General features: G+C 48.8%; 1 protein-coding gene across 4 annotated transcripts in view; it reads left to right on the forward strand.

Annotated features, from left to right (window-relative positions):
- kif26ab (kinesin family member 26Ab) overlaps window positions 1–25,932 on the forward strand; it is a 68,160-nt gene that overhangs the window by 37,578 nt on the left and 4,650 nt on the right. For 3 of the 4 annotated variants that reach the window (XM_053844708.1, XM_053844709.1, XM_053844710.1), the window contains exons 5-12: window positions 14,778–14,961; window positions 17,063–17,275; window positions 18,220–18,313; window positions 18,905–19,167; window positions 19,589–19,772; window positions 20,355–20,514; window positions 20,693–20,855; window positions 22,323–25,494. In XM_053844708.1, coding sequence (XP_053700683.1) covers window positions 14,778–14,961; window positions 17,063–17,275; window positions 18,220–18,313; window positions 18,905–19,167; window positions 19,589–19,772; window positions 20,355–20,514; window positions 20,693–20,855; window positions 22,323–25,494 — 4,433 coding nt within the window. Of the gene's footprint in view, window positions 1–11,788; window positions 12,335–14,777; window positions 14,962–17,062; window positions 17,276–18,219; window positions 18,314–18,904; window positions 19,168–19,588; window positions 19,773–20,354; window positions 20,515–20,692; window positions 20,856–22,322; window positions 25,495–25,932 lie in introns of those variants that run through there. The other variant, XM_053844711.1, reaches the window with a different exon arrangement.

The following is a 25,932-nucleotide window of genomic DNA, read 5'->3' on the forward strand; positions in this document are numbered from 1 at the left end:
AAAATAAAGGCGCTAGGTAACAAATATTGGGATATTTCACCATACTTGTAGTATTGCAGTATATAATGATATTATATATCATACTGTCACTCCAGTACCCAGTACACAGCCCTACTAGTTCCCACTTTCATCACCACACACATACACATATATATGTGTATGTGCTAAATAATATAAAATAAATAATAAAGTAATGACCTTATCAGAGTATAAAAAAATTGTAAAACACAAACTAAAAAAATTACACTTTATCTTGCAAATATTATGAAATGAATAACCCAAATATCTTTTGCTTTACATAGCTTCTGGTAATTCATTAGGCCTTTTAGTGACAGGTCTAATTCTCTCTGCGTCAGTTTGCATCTGTAATAGAAGAAAACATTAAGAAAACGCTAACTTGAGTTGGCGAGTACAGGCTGCTAGCCGCGGCTAATGGCTTATTACAAAATAACCAATATTCATTGAGCAGCACGCTAAACGCCGCTAGCATCGAGTACAGTAGCACGCTAGCCATTGCTAACAAAACAAAACAAGCAACATTAATGTGGGCTGGCGGCACAACTAACTGAATAATGATGAATGTGAGCTTTGCTAGCTTGTCGGATTCATCATGAAGTTCGGTTGTCAGTGTCAATGTCTACCAGTTACAGTTGTGCGCCCTGTCGTATCCAAACCATGGTGAATTAGTATCATATCCAGCCTTTGAGTATCAATGCTATTCAGAGTTTCCATCGGTGCTTAGAATACTTGTCTAGCTCAGTGACAGTTGTCGTCGACGGCTGTCAGCTCGGTGTACTCGGACTGCGCTGTAATGACAACAGGGATCAGAGATGCTCAGAGATTATGTGGAGCTGAGCGAGCATATCTGACCCACATGGTCCTCAGAGCTGATCTGGACTCCCAACATCAGCACGGAACACTCTCTCACAGGCACAGACAGGAGAATTCACCGCCGCCATGCGAGTCAAGTAAGCTGTTGAGTGTTTGTGATTCTCCTCTTATGAGTTTGTAGATTCTGCTCACTGAGCCGTGGTGTCTCCCCCCTCTCCGTCTCCCCCTGAATCTCTCTCTGCGTATCCCCCTCCTGCGCTGCTGTGTGCAGTTTTATGTAGTCGGAGTTGGACTGTCTGCTCCTGCGAGGTGAGAGGGTAATGGTTTTGTTGTCAAGCTATAGCGAGATGGATTCCTCCAGCAGAATGGGAATGTGAGTGGAATATAGAGTGAGGCAGGAAGTTGGCTGCTTTATGCTGAGCTGGGGCTGGGCTGGTCCCCCCCCGACTGATATGGCAGTACTCGTCCAGATTATGACACTTCTGCTGCCACGGCTTTATTGACTTGCGTTTGAAAGATGGTGTTTTAATGTATACTTCCTGATTCATTCTGGGCGGAGATGGGAAACTGCAGATGCAGGTTCAGACACCCTCTGAAGCATCACATAGACCCCCCCCCACCCAATATGACCCAGTCTTTTAAGGCTGTGATGGAGCCCTACAAGATATTGGACAAGGTCGGGACGATCGATCGTCTTTTGATCGAAATCACGACGACATCACGATGAGCACATGATGACTGAAAATGGTGACCGCGCCCATAATGCTTTGTGAGATCACATGCCTTTTTGTGCTCTACACAGGCGGAATAATTTGTATAACTTGCTCCAGTCGCCACTTAATTTTTTTTGTTATTTTCTCTCGATTCTTTTGGCTGTGGGAACCTTCAGGACGCTCCGTGCTAAGAACACACCATAGAATATTTATTCTCGAGAGAACTGGTCTCAGTCAACTCCCCTTTTTATACTTCCTGTAAAAGCTTACAGATGGTTCGTAACGATCAGATGGAATTGATTCCCATTATCCGCCTTTCGGTTTTATCTCACCTGCTGATGAAACTGTGCCTTGCGTTTTCCTGACAATATGACTGATGATAGACTGTTGCTGGGCAGCGGCGAGGTTCGTGCAGGTGAGATTCCAGCCCAAGGTTGGTGATGCCGTCAAGGCTGAGGTGTTGATGAAGAAGCTGCTTCAAGGACACGGACGACGCATAGATCGCCCACACATTCTCGAGCGCCGACGCAACACCCATCATGCTCTTTGATCACTAACAACCAAGGACTATGTTTTGTGGTTGGATCCGGGTGCGGGATGTACCTCTCTCCAAACGCCTTCCAGTTTATCTGAGGGAAAGCCAATGTGACAGAGTCTGTCCTGAGACTTCCTCTACCACCTCCTGAATAGGAAGATCGGTTCTACTTTGAGTCGCTCCGAGAGCACTGAGCTTCTATCTAATCGAGAGACCAGAGAAAGCGCTCGCATCTGTGCTGACTCATGGAATCGGAATTGCTCAATAAGCCGAGTCTATCACGAGGGTTTCTCAGCTGAGTGGATCTGCATGCAGATATGATTGCAGGGGATTTGTGAGCTTCTTTCTGCTGGTGGTGGATGGCCGCGCCCTGCGGTAGCATCGGGGTGATGGGAGTGTTGTGACAGGCAGCAAAGACTCATTGTGACTGTCCCCTGAATGGGTGAAGTGATAGTGTGGCATAAAGCGTCCAAATAGACTTCTGAGTCAGTAAGATCGGCCCACTCACAGAGCCTGCAGGGGCGGGCGGGGAGGGACAGTGAGGGGGTTGTAAGGGGGAGAGGGGGATCAGCAGGGAGCTGACAAAAAGAGAAGTGAAATGCTGACTCAAGTTAAACGAGCTCACCCTGGGTCCATGTGTTAAATGCCCCACGGGGCAAGATGGGGGACCCACTGCTCGCCCCCACTGACATTCACATGAGGAGGTCGTAGTCTTTCATCCTCTCAGCACAGACCGTGTTGGTGAGGAACAGACCGGGTTCTGTGGACCGAGGTGTGTGGGCACCAGAGACTGACCTCAGCGTTAAATCACTTCCCTTCCTGCCCACATCAGGCATTCCGCTTCCAGCCGGGTAATCAGATATTTTCCCTGGAATTCACAGTCGGAACAAAAGCTTCACATTAAATGCCAGAGAGGGAAACCAAACTCTTACCCGACAGTGGCACTATTATCTTACAAAAGTGAGGGTCTTTCTCATGACCCCTCTCAAGTTGATGGTTGCTGCGATCTGCCAATGCCAGTGAGGACGTATGTGACCCATCAACAAAGATACTTTACCCGAATAAACTCAGCTGACGCAGTAAAGATGCTCCAGTCTGGTGGCTGTTCTGCTCAGGTTCAGTGACACAGGTGTCAGTGGACGGGTATTTTTCAGGAACACTGTGGTCGAATTTCCGTCAGCCTGTTGAGCCGTTATTATGCATTGTGCCTGTGGCAGTGGCGGCAGGGTGCCACCTCAGACTCTTTAGTGTCCGTCATTGAAAGGTGTCATGCAAATGGAGTCGATTATCGTCGTCATTACTGCTGTCATTTCCACATTGTGTGAGTATCCAGAGGAGTGCGGCGGAGTGAATTGCTCCAGCTGGTGGCAGGGAATCGGCGTTGAGGAATTTTATGACCCATTGTGTGCAGACGCAGAATAGTGCCCGTGGCCTCTGATCCCGTGAGCACACCCCGTCTTTCAGAGACAAAAAAGACGGCTCCTGTTCGGCTTCTTGGGGCGTCAGGCTCATCCGTGGCCTTCTGTTCCACATGAATTAGTAATGGCTGCTTTATCAGAGCCTTGATGTCCCCGAGTGTTTCTCTTACAGGCACAAACAGTCCACCTCCTTCCTGTCGACGGCACGAGGGTGGCCCTTCACGAATGCAGCTCAGATTACCACTGAGGATAAGACCATTGTCAGGACAGGTGGTTTAGTGTCTTCAGCAATCGTCACCTCATCTTGGTTGAAGTTTTTAATGGCTTCAACACCAGCTCCGATAAAGGAGGTTGTTGACATAATTGCCGAGGAAATTATGCCCCAATTCTCATAATTGACCGCTCGTGTGTGAGAAAAACAAGTATTAACAAACATCAAAAGTTCGAATAACCTTTTTGTTTCGGTCGCCGCTCTGCTCATGCAAATTGTCTTGAACGGAGAGGCTTATGGGCTGTAATCGGTTCATGGCCCAGCACGTGAAAGCCGGCAGCAAAAAAATCCCATTATCCCTCTACGCTGGACGCGGCCCACAGAGTTTGGCTGCGTGTCTTTCTGTGGTTGACTTTATGAGTGCGTGATATGGGGATCAACCTCTTAACTTCCATAAAGCGGTTGTAGTCACTCACGTCTTAGCGGCGGCTTTCAGAGGCCGGTTCTCTATCGTTCCGAGGTGGTCTGTGTTTTTCTCAGTCCATAATTCCCTAATATGTTTATTGGTCTTTCGAGAATTGCTTGGCCCTTTTGTCTGTCCCCTAACTTTCTCCAACGGTTGATTCAATTCTATGATAAGTCAGTCAACCTTGCTGTGGTTCTAAGGTTCCCTTTTTTATCCGAGTATCACGTGGCTACCATAGAGGTACTGGACACCCCCCAAAATGAAATGGTCAGACACTATTCTGGTTGAGCTTCAATCCCCCATCCTTTTGAAAGGTCTTAATTCTCATGTGATTTTTAGGGTCTCATGCTTCTGATTCTTTGGAACTCCTGTCACCAATAATAAGGGCAATATGAAGCCGATAGCGTACTCTCATTTTCCCCGCTTCCTAGTGTCACGACTTGACTAGGTTCCAAAGTTGTTCCTGAGATGGGATACCTTGTGCACTCATGCAGTCGCATAAAATGTAGGTCTTTGTGATCAACTCCAAGGAATGCCTTCTAGAAGTGGACCTGCAAGTACCAACATGTGCTCGACTTGTTGCCTCATTTCTCAGCGTATAATTAATCCCTCTTGTCTCTCCGTCGTAAAAGTGCTGCCCTTCAACCTTGAATTCTTAGAACCATAAAAGCACTGCCGGGTCTATTCGCAACCATCACAAATTGTTGAGTCAGTCTTGTTACTTTTCAATCTGCCTCGATTCCAAATCATGTAACAACACCTATCATCCGCTCGAGGCCAAAGTATCGCAAAAAAAAAACTGACTCAGCCCTCTTGGTGTGAATTTTCCCCTTTATGTGGAACCCTGTAAACTTTGAGTTTCATCGCCTATTAAGTCTTCTAAGGATGAAAGATTAAGGAACACGTGTTGTCCGTCCCTCCCCCATCTTCTGGATGGCTGACTGATTAATCACTCCCAAATGTTCTGAGCAGCCTGTGGGCCTGTTTGTTGTGATAGCCTCTATGAGCCGGGGTGCAAATAAATAATTGCTAGGTGTCCTGACCTGCCGGCGAGTGATTAATGAAGCCGAGAAGTGGAGCAGAAGTACGCGAGCCTCCTTCCTCTCACACTCATCAGGCTGATAATAGGACATCATCTCTGAGGCCTCCGCGGCTAATCCTTCCCCTTGTTTGTCTGGCGAGCGTCATCCCTGTGATGTGATGTGTCCTGACGGCAAAAGCCAATAAAGAAAATATGGCTGAAACAAGAGGGAGAATGTGGGAGGGGAAGTGGGTGAACGTGAGTTCAACCTGAATGTTCAAGGGGAGCGCGGCGGCGGAGATGAAAGCAGCTGTTTATCTTTGCGAGAAGTGCCAGGGTCTCGGTCTCGGTCTCTGGCGCTGGGAAGACGCGTCTTCATTTGCTTCTGGCACTCATCAGCTGTGAATGCAAAAAGCGCCTTCCTTGACTGTTAGCGTTTTTTCAGCGATCTCATTGACCGAGGAGTGGGTCCCGGGCTTTGTTCACCTCTCCGTGGACTACCCGCGGCCAGCCAAAGCCGAATTAGCAGGAGGTGATCCTGAATGTGGGGCCAAACAATAAAACCAACTGCAAATAGAATTACAGCCGACTTCTGCCCTTAAACGCCCCTCTTCCTTCGACGTAAGCCCTTATTAAGCTCTTGGTTTGTGGCTTTCACTCTAGGGATGGAGGGGCCTGTGGTGATTAGCTTTCTGGAGGCTCACCGCTTTATGGACGGAAATACAAAAGCAGGAAAAGTTATTGTTACAGGAAGAAGTATGAGTCACACTTGGAACACTCTCACACGCGTAATTACAACTTCACGTTACTTTTGCGGGATGTCATAAACATCCTAATATGTCAGTTTGGTTTAGAGTTTACCGTAGACAACTGGAAGCTAGCAACTTTAGCGACCCCATGCGTCACCCTTGTTTGCTTTCAATCCTGTTTTAGTCTACTGGATGTACAGCTTCATCACATATAAAACTTCATAACAAGCAGAGTTGCTGGTCCATTTTGTTGCTGTGAGGTAAATGATCCAAGATTCGAAGAGAGATGCTTGTTCAGGTCTGATCCACCGGTCTTCATTGGTGTCGACAAACTGACGAACAAACATGAATGAGATCTCGTTGAATATTAATGACCCTTTCTTTTTTTTCGCTTTCTGCACCAACTGTTGCATTTGTTCTCCGCCGACTGGGGAATCCCGCGCTCTGCCGTGGCTCGGTCCCAAACCGCTTTTTCTCTTTTTTTTTTCATTCTCCGGCAGAAAATGATTTAGCTGCTCGCAGACGAGTCTCGCTGGCACCGATCCAGACTCGCTGATGGAGGCGAGGGCTGATTCGTGTCTGTCTGTTGCTTTCTCTGCCTGCGGTCTGAATTGGAGGGATATTCATAACTCAGGGTGCAACTCATCCTCACTGTATTTCACGACTTCCTGCCCAGATGCTGTCAAAGATTGTTCGATACTGAAGGGGGGGCAGCAAACCTGCTTTTTTCAAATGCTCTCCTGCAAAGAAATGGTGTTTCTTGGCGTGAATTTGAAGCCACGGTGAGAGTCTCAGTGATGGCGTGATGGTTCTTCGGGTGAATGGATTGTTTGTGAATAGTTTTGATAGACACACATTATTGTCAAACAAGAGTGATGTGACGCTATAGCTAGTTTGGTGCTACTTTGGTTTCAGCTGTTCTTTGTCTTGAAGGAGATCTGAAAAACAAATTCAGTGTTGAGTCTCTTTTTAATTAAAGCGTCAAACAAAATCCCCTCCAACCTTCCGCCAGCGATGCGCTTCATCAATTCCGGATCAACAGCCGTGGTTCTGAAGGAGGTGTGGCGGTAGCATCACCCTGGGTCCACCTATGTTGCATGAACACATTAATTGGCCAGAGGTTTGCGCGGCAGCCTTGAGCTGTCTGCAGTCAGAATGCAAACCCATTTGGTATTCCGCGTCCAAGGCCAGCCGCCGTTTAGGAACAAAAGACGGTTTGAACACCACGTCGAACAAAGAGATTCCCTAAAATACGCCCGTCTAGTTGAACGCTCTGCGAGCTGTACCGCTCAATTAGTCTGCGTTTATCTGTTCTCCTCTGAACCATTTTTCCAGACTTCACACTCGCACACACTAGCAGTGAAAAATGGGAGAATCGTGTTATGGATTTGAGGGAATTTCATCATTTGCTGACCTTTTCTGTAGTAGTATCAAAACTACATGACCTCTTCTTCCTGTAAAATGCAACAAGAGTCTGTATGTGGAGGGAGTTAAACCTGGTCAGCAATCAAAGTGACTCACTGCTGCGATTCAGTGATTCACTTTTGCCTCAGACGAGTCAGAAGCATTTCCTGTTTGACCATGTTGATCATCACCTATACAATTACAGGGGTGAGGTTGTGGAGGTGAGTTGGACTATAGCCAAATGACTCGCTCAGGTTTGGTGCACTTTCATGAGTCCCACAAGCGTCTGTTGATCGGACTCACCCATTCGTCTATTCACCTATTCCCACAGCTACCGCAACCATTTTCTCCAGAGTCATTTGAGTAAAAGGACATTGGTCAACTGACAAGTCTTAGCTGCACAAGTGGACTTGTGGTTGAGTCAGTTGAGTTTGCTGTCATTGGCTCCACCAGTTTGTTTGCCACTTTGTCACCAGTTCAACAACTTAAAATAGCCACTCTGTTTTGGCTCAACAGACTCCCGGTTGGTTGCAAAGCAGAAATGTGACTCAGAGAGTCAAATGCTCATCGTAAACCAAGACGTCTTAATTGCGCCCGGCTCGCCAGGGTCCTTCCTGAGTAGATGATGAGGTCCCTAATCTCCAAAGCTCCACATGTCACAAGACCCAAATAAACATCGCGGCTCCATTATGTGGCTCCTTCCACAGTCGAATGTAAATGACTGTGTTCGCGCTTGTGGGCTCAGCGTTAATTGTTGCGAGGGATTTGGAATGAAAGAGGAAGTAAGCAAAAGTAAATGGCTGTTTATATCCGCAGTGCTTTGATGGCAGAGGGACCCCGGTGAGGAGTCTCATTATCACGAAGGCCTCGGAGCCTCACTGGAGGCTCTATCTATCCTCTCTCCTCCCCGTGTTTCCTGGTGTCCCGAGCCAACCCTGACCCTCTTCTGGATCCTTCCATCCCAATACATCCTGTTCGTCACATCGACGTTCAGATGATTCCCTGGTCCTAAAACTTTTTAAATGTGCGCATGAGACTTTCCACCACGGTGGCGTTTTAGCAGGAACAACCAGGGTCAAATAAGAACCAGATTCAGGACCCTAAAAATACGGCATGACTCAACCAAGGCTGATATCAGAAGCTCATTTAGTAGCAGACTGGACCTCATAATTACCAATCCAAGGAGACCTCTGGGTGTGGCCACCACCAAAGATCCTTTCTTCTGCCACCAACATGTGACAGCATCTGCTATTTTTAGTCTTAGTGATATCAAGAGTCTGCAGCCGCGGTGATGTCATGGTGAAAATCACCGACGTGAATTCTGTCTTCTGTGCTGGATTCCTGGTGTATCCGTGAAGCCCTGGGGCGTGGGGATGTTTGATCGTGTCAGTAAGACCGTGTGTGCTGACTGTAGCTCGGGGGGAGGTTCTATTGATCACCTTTGACTAGATAAGGGAGCACCTCTCCAGGTAGAACCCTCCGCACCGATCCATCATCATTGGAATCTCATAGCCTGACTTCCACAAGAATCCTGACCAACCATGCGCTCTGACTCATCGTGCCGCAGTCATTATGTCGCCACGCTCGGCTTCAGACTTCCACGAATCCTTTCAGAAAAAGGGCGGTCGGTCAGATAAAGCCGCAGGATTTCGCTCGGCGTGAATGGCCAGGGCGCTCTTATCTTGTCAGCGGCAGGATAAAAATGAGAATCTCAGAAAAAGGAAATGTCAAGGATGGTGAATGTGCCCGACGTGGTAATTAGCAACATAAAGGTTGTACCTGAACAGAAAAACTAATGATGCTCCGAGGAGTTAGAAACAGCCGTTATCGTCTCTCGGGGTTCAGTGAGTCCAAATCCAGATCCCGGCGCCGACAAAAGCTTTTCTTCAGATGGCTGTTTTTAACGTGGGTCTTGCTGCAGCCTCATTTATATATATTACAATCATTATCTTCCCCCGCGGTCTGCTCCGGAGGAGACAGTGATGGAGCTGAACGGCTATCTCAGCCATTACAACTGTTCTCCATTATTACTGCCATGACGTACACCGCTGCGACAGCAGGGAGCTAACTACTCTCTGTAGGGAGCCAAAGGGAAGCTTGATGTCGACCTTTTACACTTGTAGCTTGTCTCATTCCCAGGATTCTGAGGGTTGGAATTCTTTTTTTCACTCGTGTTGACCACTAGAAGGTTGTGTATTTGAGGTGGCTCTGGCATGTCTTGTTGAGTCCGGCAGCTCCAGAAAGCTCTTGTAGTTCTACTTTGAGTCTCTCCTGGAAGACTGAGCTTCAGTCTCCAAGAGAAAGTCCAGGAACTCTGTTGTGAAAACTCCCCATTGAATACGCTGAATACACACCGTCACAACTTTCATGGACACATACTTGTTTGTCGGCTGATGTCTGTTCACCAATTCATTTTGCTCCAGTGCTGTGGCTAATCCCCAGCCGATCCACCAAGTGTGTCCTGGAAAGTCCCACCATGCCCGAGGACCAGATGGCTGGGAGCATGTGACATTCACGTATTGCAGTGTGGTGCTCTCAAACAACTGACTCTTTGGGTTACAAATGAGGACGTTCAGGATTAGCTGAGGTGCTGTTTACTGAAGGAATCGTTCAGGAACTCTGGATGTTCTGGGTCGAGCCAATTTCAAGGATGGACCCTAATGCTTACGATCTCTGTTTAACAAAGACAGTTAGCTGGATTCTGGCGAAATACCATTGTTGGACTAATCTGCTGCGCAGAGCAGAGACTATAGAGACCCTCCATATTCATCCTTGTTGGTATTGAAGCTTAGGAGCCGTCAGCGTCGCTCAGTAGAGATGAGAGCTTTGTGTTTACAGAGTTAAGGAGTTGGGGGAAGGAGCCACAACTGGCTGTTAAACACACAATGAACTTCCTGTCAACACTGTATAACAATCACTTGCAGTCATGTGACGACTGTCTCGGGCAGTTGTTGACCCTAAAAGACTTCCATTGAATGTGACTGCTATCAAAACCAGGAAGTCCTTCTCTTTTATTCCTCCACCACTCCAGTACCTCCATGAGTATGGCTGTCTTTTTATCCTACGCTCCCAATGCTGCACTGTAGTGGAAGAGTAGCCTCAGGTACAGGTTCAAGGCACGGTGAATATGAAACCTGTGCTGGGTTATGTGGCATCTGGGGTTCAGTGCAGCTCTTGTGGTACCTGCACATCCCTTAACAGGCCTGAAGGTTCATGAAACGTTCCACCATCCTCTGGTGCCAAGATCCCAAGCTTGGACTCCAGTGCCAGGAAGCTACACCTGCTGGAATGATACAGTGTTCTGGTGTCATGAGGACCTCCAGGAGCCTTCATATACCTTGAGACTGGAGCTGGTTCTGTAGGCTGGAGTTCAAAGTAGCGTTGGGGCGAGATCACGTGCCATACATGTTGATTTGGGTCTGGTGCCACAGTGGAATTGTAGGATGCTGAGGGTATGGGGTGAGACGCTTTTTTGTGTGAAAGAATATTCAAGACGTCTCGTCAGGAAAGGCTCGGTGGTTGCAAATAAACAAGCCGACCTCGGGCCAATTAATCGGCACAAACTGCACAACAGCAGAAGCGGCCGTGCCGGAAAGCGAAAGTAAAGGTTACGCGATACATCACGCTTCTTCATTATAGCTCCAGAGCAGGTGGGCACCGACCAGGTTTCTTTTTTACGCTGGAAAATGGAGTTCACACGAGGGGCAGTGTGTCAGAGGGGGAGCGGCTCCAGAGAGAGAGTGTTTGTGCTGAACGTACTTTCATCTGGCGAGTCTCACACCCACTCTGCCGGCCGATATGTTGGAGTGGGCTTTCTGCAGCAGCCTTTCACAGAAACACTGGCAGGCTAGGGGAGGGGGGAGAGGGTTACTGGTAAATTGGCAGTCGAGGGAATACAGGGCACTCTAACCCACCCTTTCATTCCCCTTTCTTTTACCCTTGACCACTGACTCCGTTCTCTCACATCAATCTGTCTTTCAAATCGCCTCTTTTTTTTCCACTTTTTGAGTCCATCTCTCCACCTCATCTGCGCATCATGATGAACGCACGCCCATTCATCCAGCTAATTGCATTTTCCGACAAAGGCGAACACCAAGTACACCCACGTGCCAAAGTGCACCTACATGCACGCGGCACTGTAGGCATACTAACCGAATCTGTTTGAAGTGAGGGACCCTAAAAAAGAAGAGCATTAAGAATTCATCTGACGTGCAGCGGGGTGCAGATGTGGGGCGCACAGAGACCGCATGGCTGTGGAGAAAAAGGGAGTATCGCGCCGCAAGCATCCAACGATCGAGCACTGACACTCCGTCTGGCAATCCAAGGCAAAAAAAGGGGGCTGGGCTGTGTGAGGAAAAGGGAGGGAGGCAGAGTAAAGGGGGAGGGAGTGTAAGAGAGAGAGAGAGAGAGGGCTGCCAGCATTTTCTCCGGCAGCAGGAGAAGCAGCAAGCAGGAGTTTCTTCCTCTTTTCCAGCCGCTGAATGGACTGGGCGCCGGCGTCCGACTCTGCAAAGAAGTCACTGCTGGATTACCTGATGCCTGGATTGGCTGCGGATGCTCGCTGGAGTCGGAGCTGCTGCTTTTCTCTCCTGACCTGAAGCTGAACTTTTCTTCCAGAGGAAGGGTTGGACGTGCTCCCCTGACCTACCTGCATGCTTGCACAGCCTCTGCTGCAGGGTCCACTCTCCCCCACCCTGCCCCGCGCTACCCCCCCCACTCACTCACTCCTTCCACGTTTAGGTGCAATGACGCCCACACCCCCCCCTCCCCTTCCTCTGTCCTCCACCCCTACGGCATCTTAAAAACCTCTGTGAAATCAAGTGGAACTTCCATGATTGCGATCAAGAGGACCCCGGCGCCCTGACTAGCCAGCCCTCACCTGGTCACATCAAGTAATGGAGAGCGCCGACAACCCCGACGTGGAAGTTGAACTCTCTCCGGTTTTTTGACTATGAGCGTAGACTGAATGATGGATTGGAAGGAGCTGTGAGTATGGAACTGTTGCATGTGATGATAGCGTGTTGTGCAGTCAGCTCATTAGCATGGAACAGGTGGACAAGCTGTTGTGTGGGAGGAAACCTGAGCGCTTCCTCTTCTTGCCGCTGACTTCAGAATCCAACCTTGAAATCTGTCGAGTTGGGACTTTTTCCATGCTTGAATGTTGAACGCACACTCCCAGGTTTGCGTCGCCGGAGCGCACAGGCGCCAGTTCACGCCTCATTCTGCTTCACTCACACAATTTCGTGTGCTATCACACAGCGGCGGCTCCCTGGGGAGAGTCCTTCTCCTGTCGCCGCCGTGCTTGCAATAATTATTCCATCAGCCGGCAGTGTGCTTCAGGGCGGGCGCTGCAGGGGGCGTGCAGTGGAGAGTTGTGGCGAGCAGGAGGGGGAGGCTTCTTGTCACTCTAGGAGGGAAACGCGGAGAGGACAGAAGGAGTGGGGGATGTATTTTTAGCAGGAGCCCACCCGGACCAGGACTAATGAGCTGGCCGGACTCTCAGGAAGCTGCTGCCCCCTGTCTTCCTCTCCCACTCTCCTGAAAAGTCTCATTTGTGAAGCGTTTTTTCCTTTTGTCTCACACACTGAGTACATAAGGGAAAGGTTCGGGAAGCTGTTGGGTCAATTCAGGACAAACTGTAGGTTTAGAAACAACTTAAATATCAATGTTGTTTGGAGCTGTGGAGATGCATGCATCCTTTTGAATCATTAGAACCTGGAAGACTGGCCAGGAAATCAGATGCATGGTTTACGTCCAGTGAGTCTGTGACTCGACTGCGGGTGTGAGTCGCTCAAACTGTGGACAGTGTTTAATGCCTTGAAGTGACGTGATGGCATTGGTCACCTGTGTGGAGGTGGATTCTGAGACTGCTCTGCACAGGACTCAAGATGCAATGACTTCAGTGGTAAAGAGCCAAACTCTATGGTGAGTGACTCTGCCCTCTTGAAGTAAATGACTCACTGAGATGGCTGTTCCCAGTTTAAAGACAGAAACATGAGTCCTCCCTCTGAGTCCCACATCTCTGAGTGAGTCCCTTCTCTCATATTTCAAGGCTGAAAGTGAAACTCGACGAATACGTGGCGGAGTCCTATGACTCTGAACAAGGCCGTGTTATTCGATTTGACTCAAGAAAGCATGACTCGCCTTCTTTTCCATGAGACTGCAAAATGAGGCCCTCTAATTTGTGGAAAGAACGTGAGACAGTTGCTGAACTGACTCGCCCGCTTGAGTCCAGATGCATCGCAGCTGTGGGGAAACAAGTTGCACAGTGTAGCTTTCCTGACTGTAGCAGGCTTCTCTGAACCCGAGTCTCTCAAACTGCTGACCAGGTTTAACTTCCTACACACACACGATAGCAGCAGCAGCACGCTGTGATAAAAGTAATTCTGGAATCATTAATCCTGTTGCTATGAACTCTGAAATATAGAAACAGGTAGTGATGTCTACAGGAGCAGGAAGTGATAGCTTATCACTAGCGTAAAAGGAAGTCATCTTGTTCCAGTCGAAAAGGACTTGTTAAGAGTTGAATCACGCGGACGTATGTTGCACCACTCTGACAGCTTCTCTTTGATTTCCAGTTTTAAAAGACTTTTTCAGAGTATAACAACCTGCTAGTGTGTCCAGTACATTCTGTGTTAGCGGCTCCGTCATCAGACGATAAAACATTCCAGATGCCAACGTTTCAGAACAGTGTTTGAATTACTCTTTGTATGCGACGCGGAGGGCTCGTGTCGAACGCCATACGGACTTATTCCATTTCACGGCTGCTTTTATCTGCTGTGGCTCTTTCATGCGGCTCGGCTGACAAGCGTCTCTTTGTCCTGCAGCCATGAATCCGCCGAGTGCTTCTTTACTTTTCTGTGCGACCCTGAGTCCTCCGCCAAGGTCGGTGTATTAGATGATACCTGGACTGTCCCAGTAGGCCGGGGTCGTCACTGCAGCACACTGGAAGTAGAGCACGCGGAGGTGGTCTGTAGGGGAAGTGGTCAGATGAAGGGCGTCTTTATCTGCCTGCTGGCTTCCTGACAGTCTTCTCTGAAAAGACTGGAGCTGGAATCAGACTGGCTTTGTCGCCTGCAATTTTTAGCTCACAGGTTGATGCTGCTGCTGCTTTTATTTACCTTCTAGGAAGAATGTATTTATTTTTGCTGCTGAATGTGTCTGACATTGTTTTCACTGTTTTTTCACATGTGGATTTTTTGGCTGACATTCATTACTATTACTACTATCTTTTTTTCTATTTCAATTATTTTTATTATTTTATATTTTTTACCATTACACTGTTAAAATATAATGTAAAAAAATGAACACCATTTTTTTGCATATCAGTCCCTTTTATTTGAGGGCGAATGAGAGCGCCCCCTGGAGTTTCATATCATGGTCTGGTGGTGTTCTCCGTGGCCTGATCCAGCCTCTGTTGTGATTCCAGGGCAGCACAGAAGCTGAACTTGTCCTCCAAGCGGAAGAAGCACCAGCCATCGCTGCTCCACCCTCAGGAGCCATCCATCTACCCCACCAACTTCAGCGGTGCCCTGCAAGTGTCACCGCCGCCGGCGCCACCATGCCTGCTGCGGGCCGTGTCAAAGGTCAAAGAGAACCCCGGGATGGGGAAGGTGAGTGCCGCCTGTATTTAGACGTATGTGAGTCAAAGCTGGGACAATTTAGTGTTTGATGTCCGTCCGGATTAGTCCATTGTCACATTCAGCTGCACTGAAAACTATTGAGGAAAGTTCATAAAAGTTCCATCAGTGTTCCAGGAGACGTCTGCGTCTCATTGATCAATGTTTACTCCAACACCTCCGTAAGCGCTTGGACGGCTCGCAGACACTCACTCTGATATTCATACCAAAGCAACTCTCAGAGTGACTCCACAGACTTGGCGAGGGAATGCGGCGCGGCGGCGTGTCGGCCCCCGCGGCTCAGCAGATGCAGCAGATAAGCCCCTCATGAATCCCTACTGAGTCCTCACACCGGCTTTCTTTCTCCCGGGAAAAGCAGAGTGAAAACTGTAATTCAGATTCGCAGCAGCGGTGAGAGTCTGTCGGCGTCGGTCATTAAACAAATCAGCGTAAACAATCCGCTCTTCCTCCGAGCTTGTGTTGTCTGAGCGCCTGCTGGCATGAGGAAGAGGAAGCCAATCCCACCTGGACAGGATTTTTGCTTCACTGTTGTTAGCGATACAGACGTTGGAGATATCCGGAACTTGAAGATTCACTTGTTAAATTGAGTCACAGTCCACGTTTCTCTGGCTCATACTGCCTTTGGTTCAAACACCGTTGTGTTTGTTATGGAGTTTAATTCATGTTGGGGCCACTAGAGGGCGCAAAAAAAAATCAGATCAATCAATCAATCATCTTTTAGAACTCGAAGTGACTTGTGAAATCCACATCTGACAATATCATTGTTCTGACTCAAAGGATCCATGAGTCACTCTCCTGAGACAGAGCAACATTTATTTTGCCGATCTTCTCACGGCTGCATCTGTTTCACGCGACCTCATCTTCTCCAAGTGGGTCACTTCCAACCCGCCGGCCCGTCACAGACCCGCTGCCGAGTGGACCGTCGCCAAGTCACGCTAATGGATTTAGCCAGAGATCAAAAGGACGCGGGCGTGGAGGCCATTAGCGCCGAACGCGAGGTGTGAAAAGAGCAGGAGCGATCCTCCGGTGAACCTCGGCCGAGACACAGGGAGCCACTCGCTTTAAATGTCACAGCAAATGTAATTTAGTCAACACACGCACTTGTCAGTCATGATAGCAGCCCCCGCGGGGCCACGGCGGGCGCCGCCCCGGCTGAACACAACTGTAACAATTTAGATAAATGAGCCGTGAAAGCAGCTCGTTTTTTCTTCTGCACACAGGAAGCTGGAATGATACAGATCCATGTATAGACTTCATTTATTCACTGAAACTTTAAGTAACGCAATTGCTATTAATGTACAATATTTGTTTTTATATTTGCCAACTTTACTGATTTAATAGTGCAAGCTTCAAAATCACCTCCTCTCTGACTTGGTGGGCGTTTGCCTTGTGAGTCTTAATGACTTCCTGTCAAGGTTGATGTGTGAGAACCGCTTCCCGTTTTTTGATCTGAGTAATTCATCAAGTCAAAATGTCCTACATCAAAGTTTTTATTAAAATAAATTTGACTGCATCCGCCCTCTGGTGGACACCGATGTCCCTACATTCATAAAACCCCACAACAAATGCAATTTTCAATTCACTCTGCTGTTGTTTGGTTCAAAAGCAGTGAGTCAAAGCTTGTGACTCACAGGTTTAACATGTCTGTGTGTCTGGGACTCATGCGATAAGACTCTTTTAAATGTCAGTCGTCAGAGTACAGAGAGATTCAAGTATCCGGAGACAGACGAGTGAAGAGGTGTGATAAGAGGCTAGCCGGATGAGGGGGGTGGGTTTCCGTATGCTCCCGCACCGCGACGCTGATCAGCTCCTCCTGCTTGACAAAACAAGCCACGTGAGGATAATCCCCAATGCGTCGCCTCACACACATCAATTACCTCCATTTTCAGCTTTGACTGTCCACGACACCATTAGGCTCCGCGTTGACCCGCCTGTGGAAGTCGCCCTGTTTCCATGGCAACACTCCGTGTCCATCAACTCCAACAGGGTGGACGTGATGTACATGCAGAACATGAGACAGGCTCAGCCACCGCCATAACCATGTCCTCTCATCTGATGCTCCTGGTTCCTGCAGGTGAAGGTGATGATGCGGATCTGTCCGTCCTTGGAGGCCGCCGACTCCTCCGAGTCTCAGTCCTTCCTGAAAGTGGACAGCAGGAAGAAGCAGGTGACCCTCTACGACCCGGCGTCCAGCCCTCACTCCGGCTCCGGACATCGCCGGTCCGCCACAGTCGCCGTGCCGAAGATATTTGCCTTCGACGCCGTTTTCACGCCGGATGCTTCGCAGGTATATTTGAAGCGAGTCACGTCCTGGCGTCCACTGAGCTCAGTGGCCGTGAGATGGATATATACGTGACCCATTTCTTTGTGTCTACATCCAAATGAAGAATTATCAACAGTTTATTTTGTGGCTCATCGAACAGCCGGCGTCAAGTCGTCCTTCAGTAACACAAGTCTTCAAGTCTGTCGACTGGGTGCGGCGAGGAGCTTAGAGGGAAAATGCCGTCTTGGGTCAGAGGGCGTTCCAACCAATGTGTCCCAACAGCTGGGTCTTTCAAGCTCCCGGGGGAATGACTTGAATCTGGACGGTTATATCCCACCTCGCTTTAGATAGAGCAGCGATATCTAATCCCAGCGACAAACACGCAGGGATCAAAACACGACTGTGAGCTTCTCCTTGTTTACAGATTTCACTTCTAATATAAGGTGTTTCGTGAATTCATCAAACAGGAAGAAAGTGACGCCTCAATCTCCAACTGGAAGATATTTTAGAGCAACCTTGTTTGCTGTGATATATATGAAACTGCCGACGCTGCGGAAAGCCGCGCCCCACAGGACCAGTGGTGAGACTGAAACAAGCTGTGCAGCAAGCGCATAAATGCCCTCCAGAGTGACGCCAAAACGGAAACTATTAATATGATTTGGTTAAGCAAACATCAGCGATAATTTAAGGATCTGCTGGAGGAGGAGTTCACACAGCCAGACCTGAACCTGTCGTCCCCATTCATCTGTTTTCTGGGTCGCGGGGGCACTAACCAGAGCAAAGAGGTCCAGTCAGCCCTCTCTGTGAAAACCTCCTCCCGAATTATCCACATTTTCTTCCTTTCAAAATTCATTTAAAATATCTTCTCTCTCGCTCATCTTTCCCAAGTTTTATCGTCTTTATTTCTAGTGATTTAAGTTGTATTAGTTGGTGAATTAAACAATAACAATAACTGTGCTGACCTGCAGGCGGAGGTTTGCTCGGGGACGGTGGCGGAGGTCATCCAGTCGGTGGTGAATGGAGCAGATGGCTGCATCTTCAGCTTCGGTCAAGTGAAGCTCGGTGAGTTCCTCCTCCGCTGGCGCGACACCAGATGCCGCTGCCGTCAGCTAACTGGACCCGCACCGTTGGCCCACTGGTGCACCAGGCAGGGAGGAAGGGATCCGACAAGGAGCCGCACAGTCTGGAACGGAACCTCGCTCAGGCTCCAGGCTGAAATTAAAATCTCTGTAATTGGCTCTGCTCGCTCACTGCCGGCTCTGATTCCCAAATCTCTCCTGTCAGCTCCTTTTTTGAACGCAGAAGTCGCTGTCAAACCAAATAACCCGAAGAAAAGATCTAATAACTGCTTCCCCGCCAACTTCTGCTCCCCGGCTCCACGCAAGTTGTTTTAGTGAAGCGCTACAGGGCGAGACGGAAAATGTTTGATCTGCTGTTGAAGCCGCTGCGTGTGTTTCACATACAAGTTGTTTGTACTACAACCATACTTTCGTGAATAAAGAGAGAAACGCAGGAGGCCAGCAGAAGCTGATGAGGGAATGTTGGGGAAGCAATGCTCGTGCACTGTAAACTAGTACAACGTATTTGAAAAGATCCCAATAATGAGAGCAATAGAAGCAAATCGGTTCTGAGTGTTGCTCCTCCTCCCTCCAGGTAAGACGTACACCATGATCGGCCGGGACGGCACGACGCAGAGTTTGGGCATCGTGCCTTGCGCCATCTCCTGGCTCTTCAAGCTCATCAACGAGCGCAAGGAGAAGACGGCCACCCGCTTCTCGGTCCGAGTGTCGGCGGTGGAGATCTTCGGGAGGGACGAGGAGCTGAAGGACCTGCTGTCGGAGGTGTCCTCGGGCAGCCTGCAGGAGGGCCAGTCGCCCAGCATCCACCTGAGCGAGGACCCCATCTGTGGCACTCAGGTGAGATGATCAACGTTTCTACTCAGTCAAGTGCGATTTCTAGAGCAGTTGTTTTCTTGAACTCCCGTGAAGTGGACTGGACGTGGGCTCATTAGCATGGGCCTCCCGCTTGTATGAGTTGGAGGGTTGTTGGTTTGAAGCTGCGACTAGTCTTCCTGTCAAAGGACTGGAGATCAAACACTTCATTTCTGATAAGCTCCCTCCCATCTGCTCACTTCCTTCCTGCTCTCTGCCATGCTGTCGTTCCTCTGCATCACCACCACCTCATTCCTCCCGCGCCGCCGCTACCTTCCCTTTCCCCGGCTCTCTCTGCCAATTTCATTGCCCCTGAGACCCAAACTAATGGGCAGGTAATACGTGCTGAGGCTGCTTCAACGAGTTCCTTACTCTCCAGCTCACCCTTCACCCCTGTGCCCCACAGCTTCAGAACCAGAGCGAGCTTCGCGCACCGACTGCAGAGAAGGCCGCCTTCTACTTGGACGCCGCCATTTCTTCACGTAGCACCAGCAGGCCGGACGCTGACGAGGACGACCGGAGGAACTCGCACATGCTGTTCACCCTGCACATCTACCAGTACCGCATGGAGAAGAGCGGCAAGGGAGGGAGTGAGTAGCTCAATCTTTGCTCTCACTACAGGGACACTTTTTAAACTTGATCCAGAATTTATGTATTAACCAGTTAACATGAAATTATTTTTTTATTAATTAATTCAGAATTTCTTTTCAAGAAGTACATTTCTATTCAACAAAACAGTGAAATATACAATATAATATAAGATAGTATATTTTATGTATGAAGAATGAGTTAAAATATAAAATAAAATGAGCAGAATGTATTTAAATAAAAGATGAAAAAATGTATAAATAATGCAGGGTAATGTGAATTACAATGCTAAATAAAACCAAAAATATGAACAAAAAAATACATGAAAAACGTAAGAAATTACCAAAAATGTAAACTATTTTGAAAGTGTTTCCTGGTGAATTTGTCCAAAATATAAAAAATTGAATTTTTAAAAAGTGAAATCCGACTAAGAAAACTGTGTTTGGATTAAAAGCTTGCTGACGTCACTCCAGGGTGATAAATCTGTCATCAGCTCGAGCGACATCAGTCACTCCACCCTCCACTGTCAGGACACGAATGAGGGCGTTCCCGCAGCTCACCTACTTCTGTGGTGTCTTCTCCAGTGTCAGGTGGACGGAGCCGGTTGCACCTCATCGACCTGGGCAGCTGCGAGAAGGTCCTGAGCAAGACGCGGGACGGCGGCAGCGGCGCCTGCCTGTCGCTCAACGCACTGGGAAACGTCATCATGGCGCTGGCCAACGGAGCCAAGCACGTTCCCTACAGGTGAGAGCATTGTTCCCTTTCACTTTCAATTCCGACAAGTCTGCACTTGTTGACCGCGATGTAGAGCGAGAGAACGTTAAAACTGGAGGTGCAGGCCTGACCTCAATATTCTCCTCAGCCATCTGAGATTTGTCTAAAGATGAATGAGCTGTGTCACAGTGGTGGTTTCTGTCTTCAGAGACAGCAAGCTGACGATGCTGCTGAGGGAGTCCCTGGGCAACATCAACTGCAGGACCACCATGATCGCGCACATCTCTGACTCGCCCGCCAACTACACCGACTCGCTCAACACCATCCAGCTGGCCTCCCGCATCCACCGCATGAGGAAGAAGAAATCCAAGGTAAGGCCGCTGCGAGAGGCTGTCATCTACTCACGTCTTTAGTTACAGATCCAGACCAAACTTGGCAGCGTGAACGATGTCGCCGAAATGATTATTCATGTCCGTAATTGTTCTCAGTCTAATGCCGTCGTCTGTTCGGATGATCCATGAGCGATAATTGTTGCCTAAATGAAGCGTGTGCGCATCTCACTCATCATTTGTCACAAAAGACTTTTAATTTTCCAGAAAAATAAAAGTTTGAGTGATTATTGATACAGCAACTGAAACGCTGGAATGAAAATGAGTCAGAGATAAATGGGAGAACGACTGCGCTGTCCTGAATAAAATTACTTGTGGATGTTCTGCACTATATTTCATTCGCTATGACTCGCGCAGATGTGTCGGAGGCGTCGTTGCATATTCAAAAACCAGGACGGGACTTCAGGACTTGGTTGAACTGTACAGTCTCATGAATCACTTCCACTTCCTGTACGGGGCTGAGATCTCAGGCTTTCATTTAAATGGGCTGGATCCACTTCCTGGATTGAGTCACAGGAATGGATCAGATTCAAAGGAGGTTGTGGTTTCTTTTGTCTTTGTGAGTCGTGTAGACTTCCTACTTGTAGCAACTGGAGTCACAACGATGAATCAGATGTAGTAGATGCTACAGATGTTTTGCACTTCACAACGCATCAATTCAGATCCACTTCCTCTGTGAAAATGATTGTAGAGCACAATTGAGCTTTGCTAATGTACACATGCTACTTTATGTTCAGCTGTGTGAATGTTACTGCAGCAACACACTCCCCGTCTGAGGAGTTGTGTGATGCTTCATCTGGATTATGGAAATACACGCTGCAGATAATTAGCCAGACGTGACAGCAGGTATTGAACCCTCGGAACGTATTTATCTTTGTTCCTATCGTCTTGCACACGCGGCGATTTATTCGTCATTGCTGTTCATTTGTAAGCGTGCACTTTTAACCTTTGACAGATATTGACCGGCGATATCTCCGGGATTAATAATTGTGGGAAGAATTGATTTCCCCACAGAAGGAAGGCTTGTACGCAGTGAAACATGGGATGAGGAGTCTCACTGGTGGTTAGGAAGTGATTGACAGACCTTCAAGTGTGAAGGTTGGAAGGCGGATATGTTGATGTCGTGTTGCCACAACCTGTTTTTGACAGCTCCTTCATTTACATGCTACTTTGGGAAGAAAGCATCTGGAAGCACAAGCTGCTGGGTTCCAAAACAAAAGTGGGCGTTCGGTGGAACTCACAAGCAAGTAGGCGTGTGCTAGTTCATTAAAGTTATGGTGTATTTACTGCAGAAAAAAAGGCAAAGTGCCCTTCACAGACGAAGCCCCCCACCTTCCCTAAAGCATCAACAGCCATCTTTCCTTCACATTTGAGTGACGCCTCTTCTCCCAAATCAATTCAATGCTCCTACATTCCATCAGGTTCTGAAAACTACCTCTTGTTTTGCAGTATGCATCAAGTTCATCTGGAGGTGAGAGTTCCTGCGAGGAGGGGAGGATTCGCCGGCCGCCTCACCTCCGACCCTTCCATCCACGGACAGTCGCGCTGGACCCCGACCTTCCTCCCATGCTCAACGACCCAGACTACTCGTCCAGTAGCGAACAGTCCTGCGACACCGTCATATACGTGGGCCCCGGTGGAGCGGCAATCTCCGACAGGGAACTCAGTGACAACGAAGGCCCCCCTGCCTTCGTCCCAATCATTCCATCTCTAAACAAAAAGAGGTCCACAAAGGACGGCCCTCTGGACAGAGACCAGTTCTTCAAGTGCAACACGTTTGCTGAACTGCAGGAGAGACTGGAATGCATTGATGGAAGTGAGGAACCCACAGCTTTCGTTGGGGAGGTCAAACGTAGCCAGGCAAGCCCCAAAACGGACAAATCTAGTGAGATCCAAGGCCCAGTCTCGCCAAAGACTTTAGCTAGCGGTGATGGACTCTCACCAAAACAATCTCCTAAACTTGCACCCACACAGACTGTGTGCAATTCCAGTGCTAAAGGCAAGCCTGAAAGCCCAGTAAGGCCGTCAGTACCTTCAGAAGGTGCTCCAAATACTTGCAGGACTAGTGCTGATGGGGAGAAAGAGTTGGTCATGGAAAGCACAAATAAAATAGCACCTAATTCCGAGCCTGTGGTGAGGGAGAAGGTGTTTGCCAACAAGAAAGCAACAACGAAAGACTCAGAAAAAGAGGAACGGGCGAACACCAGGATGCCCCCGGTGGGAATGAGCCACCAAGCTGTAAAACGGAGAGACACATACACACCACCCATGCTGAGAGCACCGGTGGAGGTGTGCCAGGTACGCACCACACTGAGGGAGCGGTGTCTCGATCGAGACATCCTCAGAGCTACAGTCACACTGCAGCAGCCCGTGGAACTGAATGGAGAGGATGAGCTGGTGTTCACTGTGGTGGAGGAGCTGGCCATAGGCAGCATCATAGACCAAGGTCGGCCTTCCAGCATCATCAGCTTCAACAGCGACTGTTCACTCCAAGCTCTTGCTTCAGGCTCGCGACCTGTCAGCATCATCAGCAGCATCAACGATGAATTTGACGCTTACACTTCTAACATGAGCGGATCGGAGGCAGGTATGAACACCCCTCCTCAGGAAGGAGCAGTGGAGAGCAGGGGTTCCTCCATCACCTCCTGGCTCAGCGAAGTCAGTGTCTGCACCTCGGAGAGTGAAGGAGCTCACTCGTCAGATGTTTTTCTACCACAGGCCAAACACATGGGAGCAGAGGCCGGTTTTTACTTTGACTCCCTGGATATGTTTCATTGCGTTCCCTCCTCAAGAGATGCCAAGAACTCCTTGAATGACAGTGGATGTAGTTTTTCGGAACAAGACAGTGATAGCACTGCTTCAAGCAAACTGTCCTTGACCAAGTGTCCCCCGTCCCCAGAGTCAACCAAAAGTTCCCCTAGATTCGCATCTAGCATTACAAAGGCCCACTCTGTCAGCTCCTCCCAACTTCCCCAAAGCCCTTCCATGATTCACTCCAGTCTTCCACGGAAGATTAAGCCTACCTCATCCATCTCTCACAGCAGCAGCAGCAGCAGCAGTCGTGGTAGAGAACCACAGAGGAGGGACAAACAAGACGATCCTTGGCAACGCATAGACAACCACTCAGAATCTCAGTATCCGGACTCCGGCAGGTTCATTAGAAACCCCCCCAGTGGCATTTCTTCAAGCAAACTATCCAACAGCTGCAACAGCATACCTCGCCCACCCAAGGTGCAGGGGTCTACCTCATCTCAGAGGGTGGTTGATGGTTGTGAGAAGCCAGCCAGCAAGAAATCCGATCCCCCCAGCAGAATGCCTCAGCTGAGACGAGGGGCTACCACACTGGGAACTGTGCCCGTTATCCATTCCTCCACAGACAACAAGGGTAGCCAGGATATTATAGCATCAAGCACAAGCCTTAAGTTCTCATCTTTGGGGAAAAGCAACAAGGGTAGCTCACAGAAATCTAGCAATGTTCCAAAACCTGGTTGCACCTCGCCTCCACCGCCACCACCAGTGAGGAAATCCAGTCTTGACCATAAGACCAAGACTCTGTTGCCCCAAAGTGCCTTAAAGTCAGCATATGTTGAGGCAGTTCGGACCTTCGGATCAAGGGCAGCTGTATCAGAAGATGAGCTGGAGGCATGTCACAGAGCAGACTCTAGTTTGAAATCCAGTCTCAAATCTGACCTCAACACAGCCAAACTGACCTCCAGTCTGAAAGCCAGAGGACCAAGAGGAGCTGTTGGGCAGCACTACGGCAGCCACCTGTCCTTGGAGAGATGCGACAGTCTGTCGTTGTCAGGTTCAAGAGCAGCACTTAGTAGGGAAAACAGTGGCGCGAGTCTAGGGAGCAGCAGTAGCAAATCCAACAAGTCCATTCCAAGATTTGGAATTCCCAATTCGTCCAGCCTTCCTATAGCCACATGCCCAGCATCGGCCAGTGGAGCGAACACAAACAAAACAGGACCGGCTAAAGTTTCTGCTAATCCAAGATCAGTAGGCGCTGTCAACAACAGCAAGGCACGGTCGCTGTCGGCTAACAATTCCAAGGGTCTGAGCTCATCCACCAAATCTTTGGCCACTGCTGTAAGTAGGAATGCCAACCTTCCTCCATCAGGAAGGACATCAGCTCCCAGGACAACTGCTTCAGTCAGCAACAAGCCTGGAAGAGGAACAATCATGGGCACGAAGCAGGCCATTCGAGCCGCCAACAGTCGGGTGAGCGAGCTGGCAACAGGCAGCTTAACAGGCAAACACCAGCGCGGCTCAGGAGACTCTGATAGTGGGAATGACAGTGGGGTGAATGTGAGCGAGGACAAATCCCCCATAGCCATGCTGCCTTCACCCTATAGCAAGATCACAGCACCTAGGCGGCCTCAGCGCTACAGCAGTGGCCACGGCAGCGACAACAGCAGCGTGTTGAGTGGGGAGCTGCCACCGGCGATGGGCCGCACGGCTCTTTTCTACCACAGTGGCGGAAGCAGTGGATACGAGAGTATGATCCGTGACAGCGAGGCCACGGGCAGTGCCTCATCTGCTCACGACTCGATGAGCGAGAGCGGCATGTCATCTTTATGCAGAACAAAGACGGCCAAGAATCCCAAGAAGAGAACAAACGGTGAGTGTGAGTTTCCCACGAGGCACCTTCAAAATACAAGCTTTGTTTCCCGATGCCATTTGTGAGACTTGTGTCCCTTCTGGGTTGGTATGATGGTGGATTAGATTAGATTAGAATAGAATAGAATGGCTTTTAATAATGATAAAAATGTGTTGGCTGGTAATCTTAGCAGGTTAACACAGCGATGATCGATCACGGAGTTCCCCTTGGATTAAGTGTTTTTTCAGTTCTTATTTCAGAACCTGATGATTAGGCCGGGATAATCTCGGCTTCGGTTCTTTATCTGGAAATGCCTGTTTTAATCTGCCGGTATTAAACTCACAGTCGTCTCTTAGGACCAAGATTAACATCTGCTCAAAAACACTCGTCAAGCAGCAAAACCGAGTCCCAAAATGAATTGGCTCTGAGAGGAAATGAGCCGTTCAGGGCTTCAAACAT

Source organism: Synchiropus splendidus, chromosome 16 (assembly GCF_027744825.2).
Source record: "Synchiropus splendidus isolate RoL2022-P1 chromosome 16, RoL_Sspl_1.0, whole genome shotgun sequence".
In the NCBI taxonomy this organism is placed as follows: domain Eukaryota; kingdom Metazoa; phylum Chordata; class Actinopteri; order Syngnathiformes; family Callionymidae; genus Synchiropus; species Synchiropus splendidus.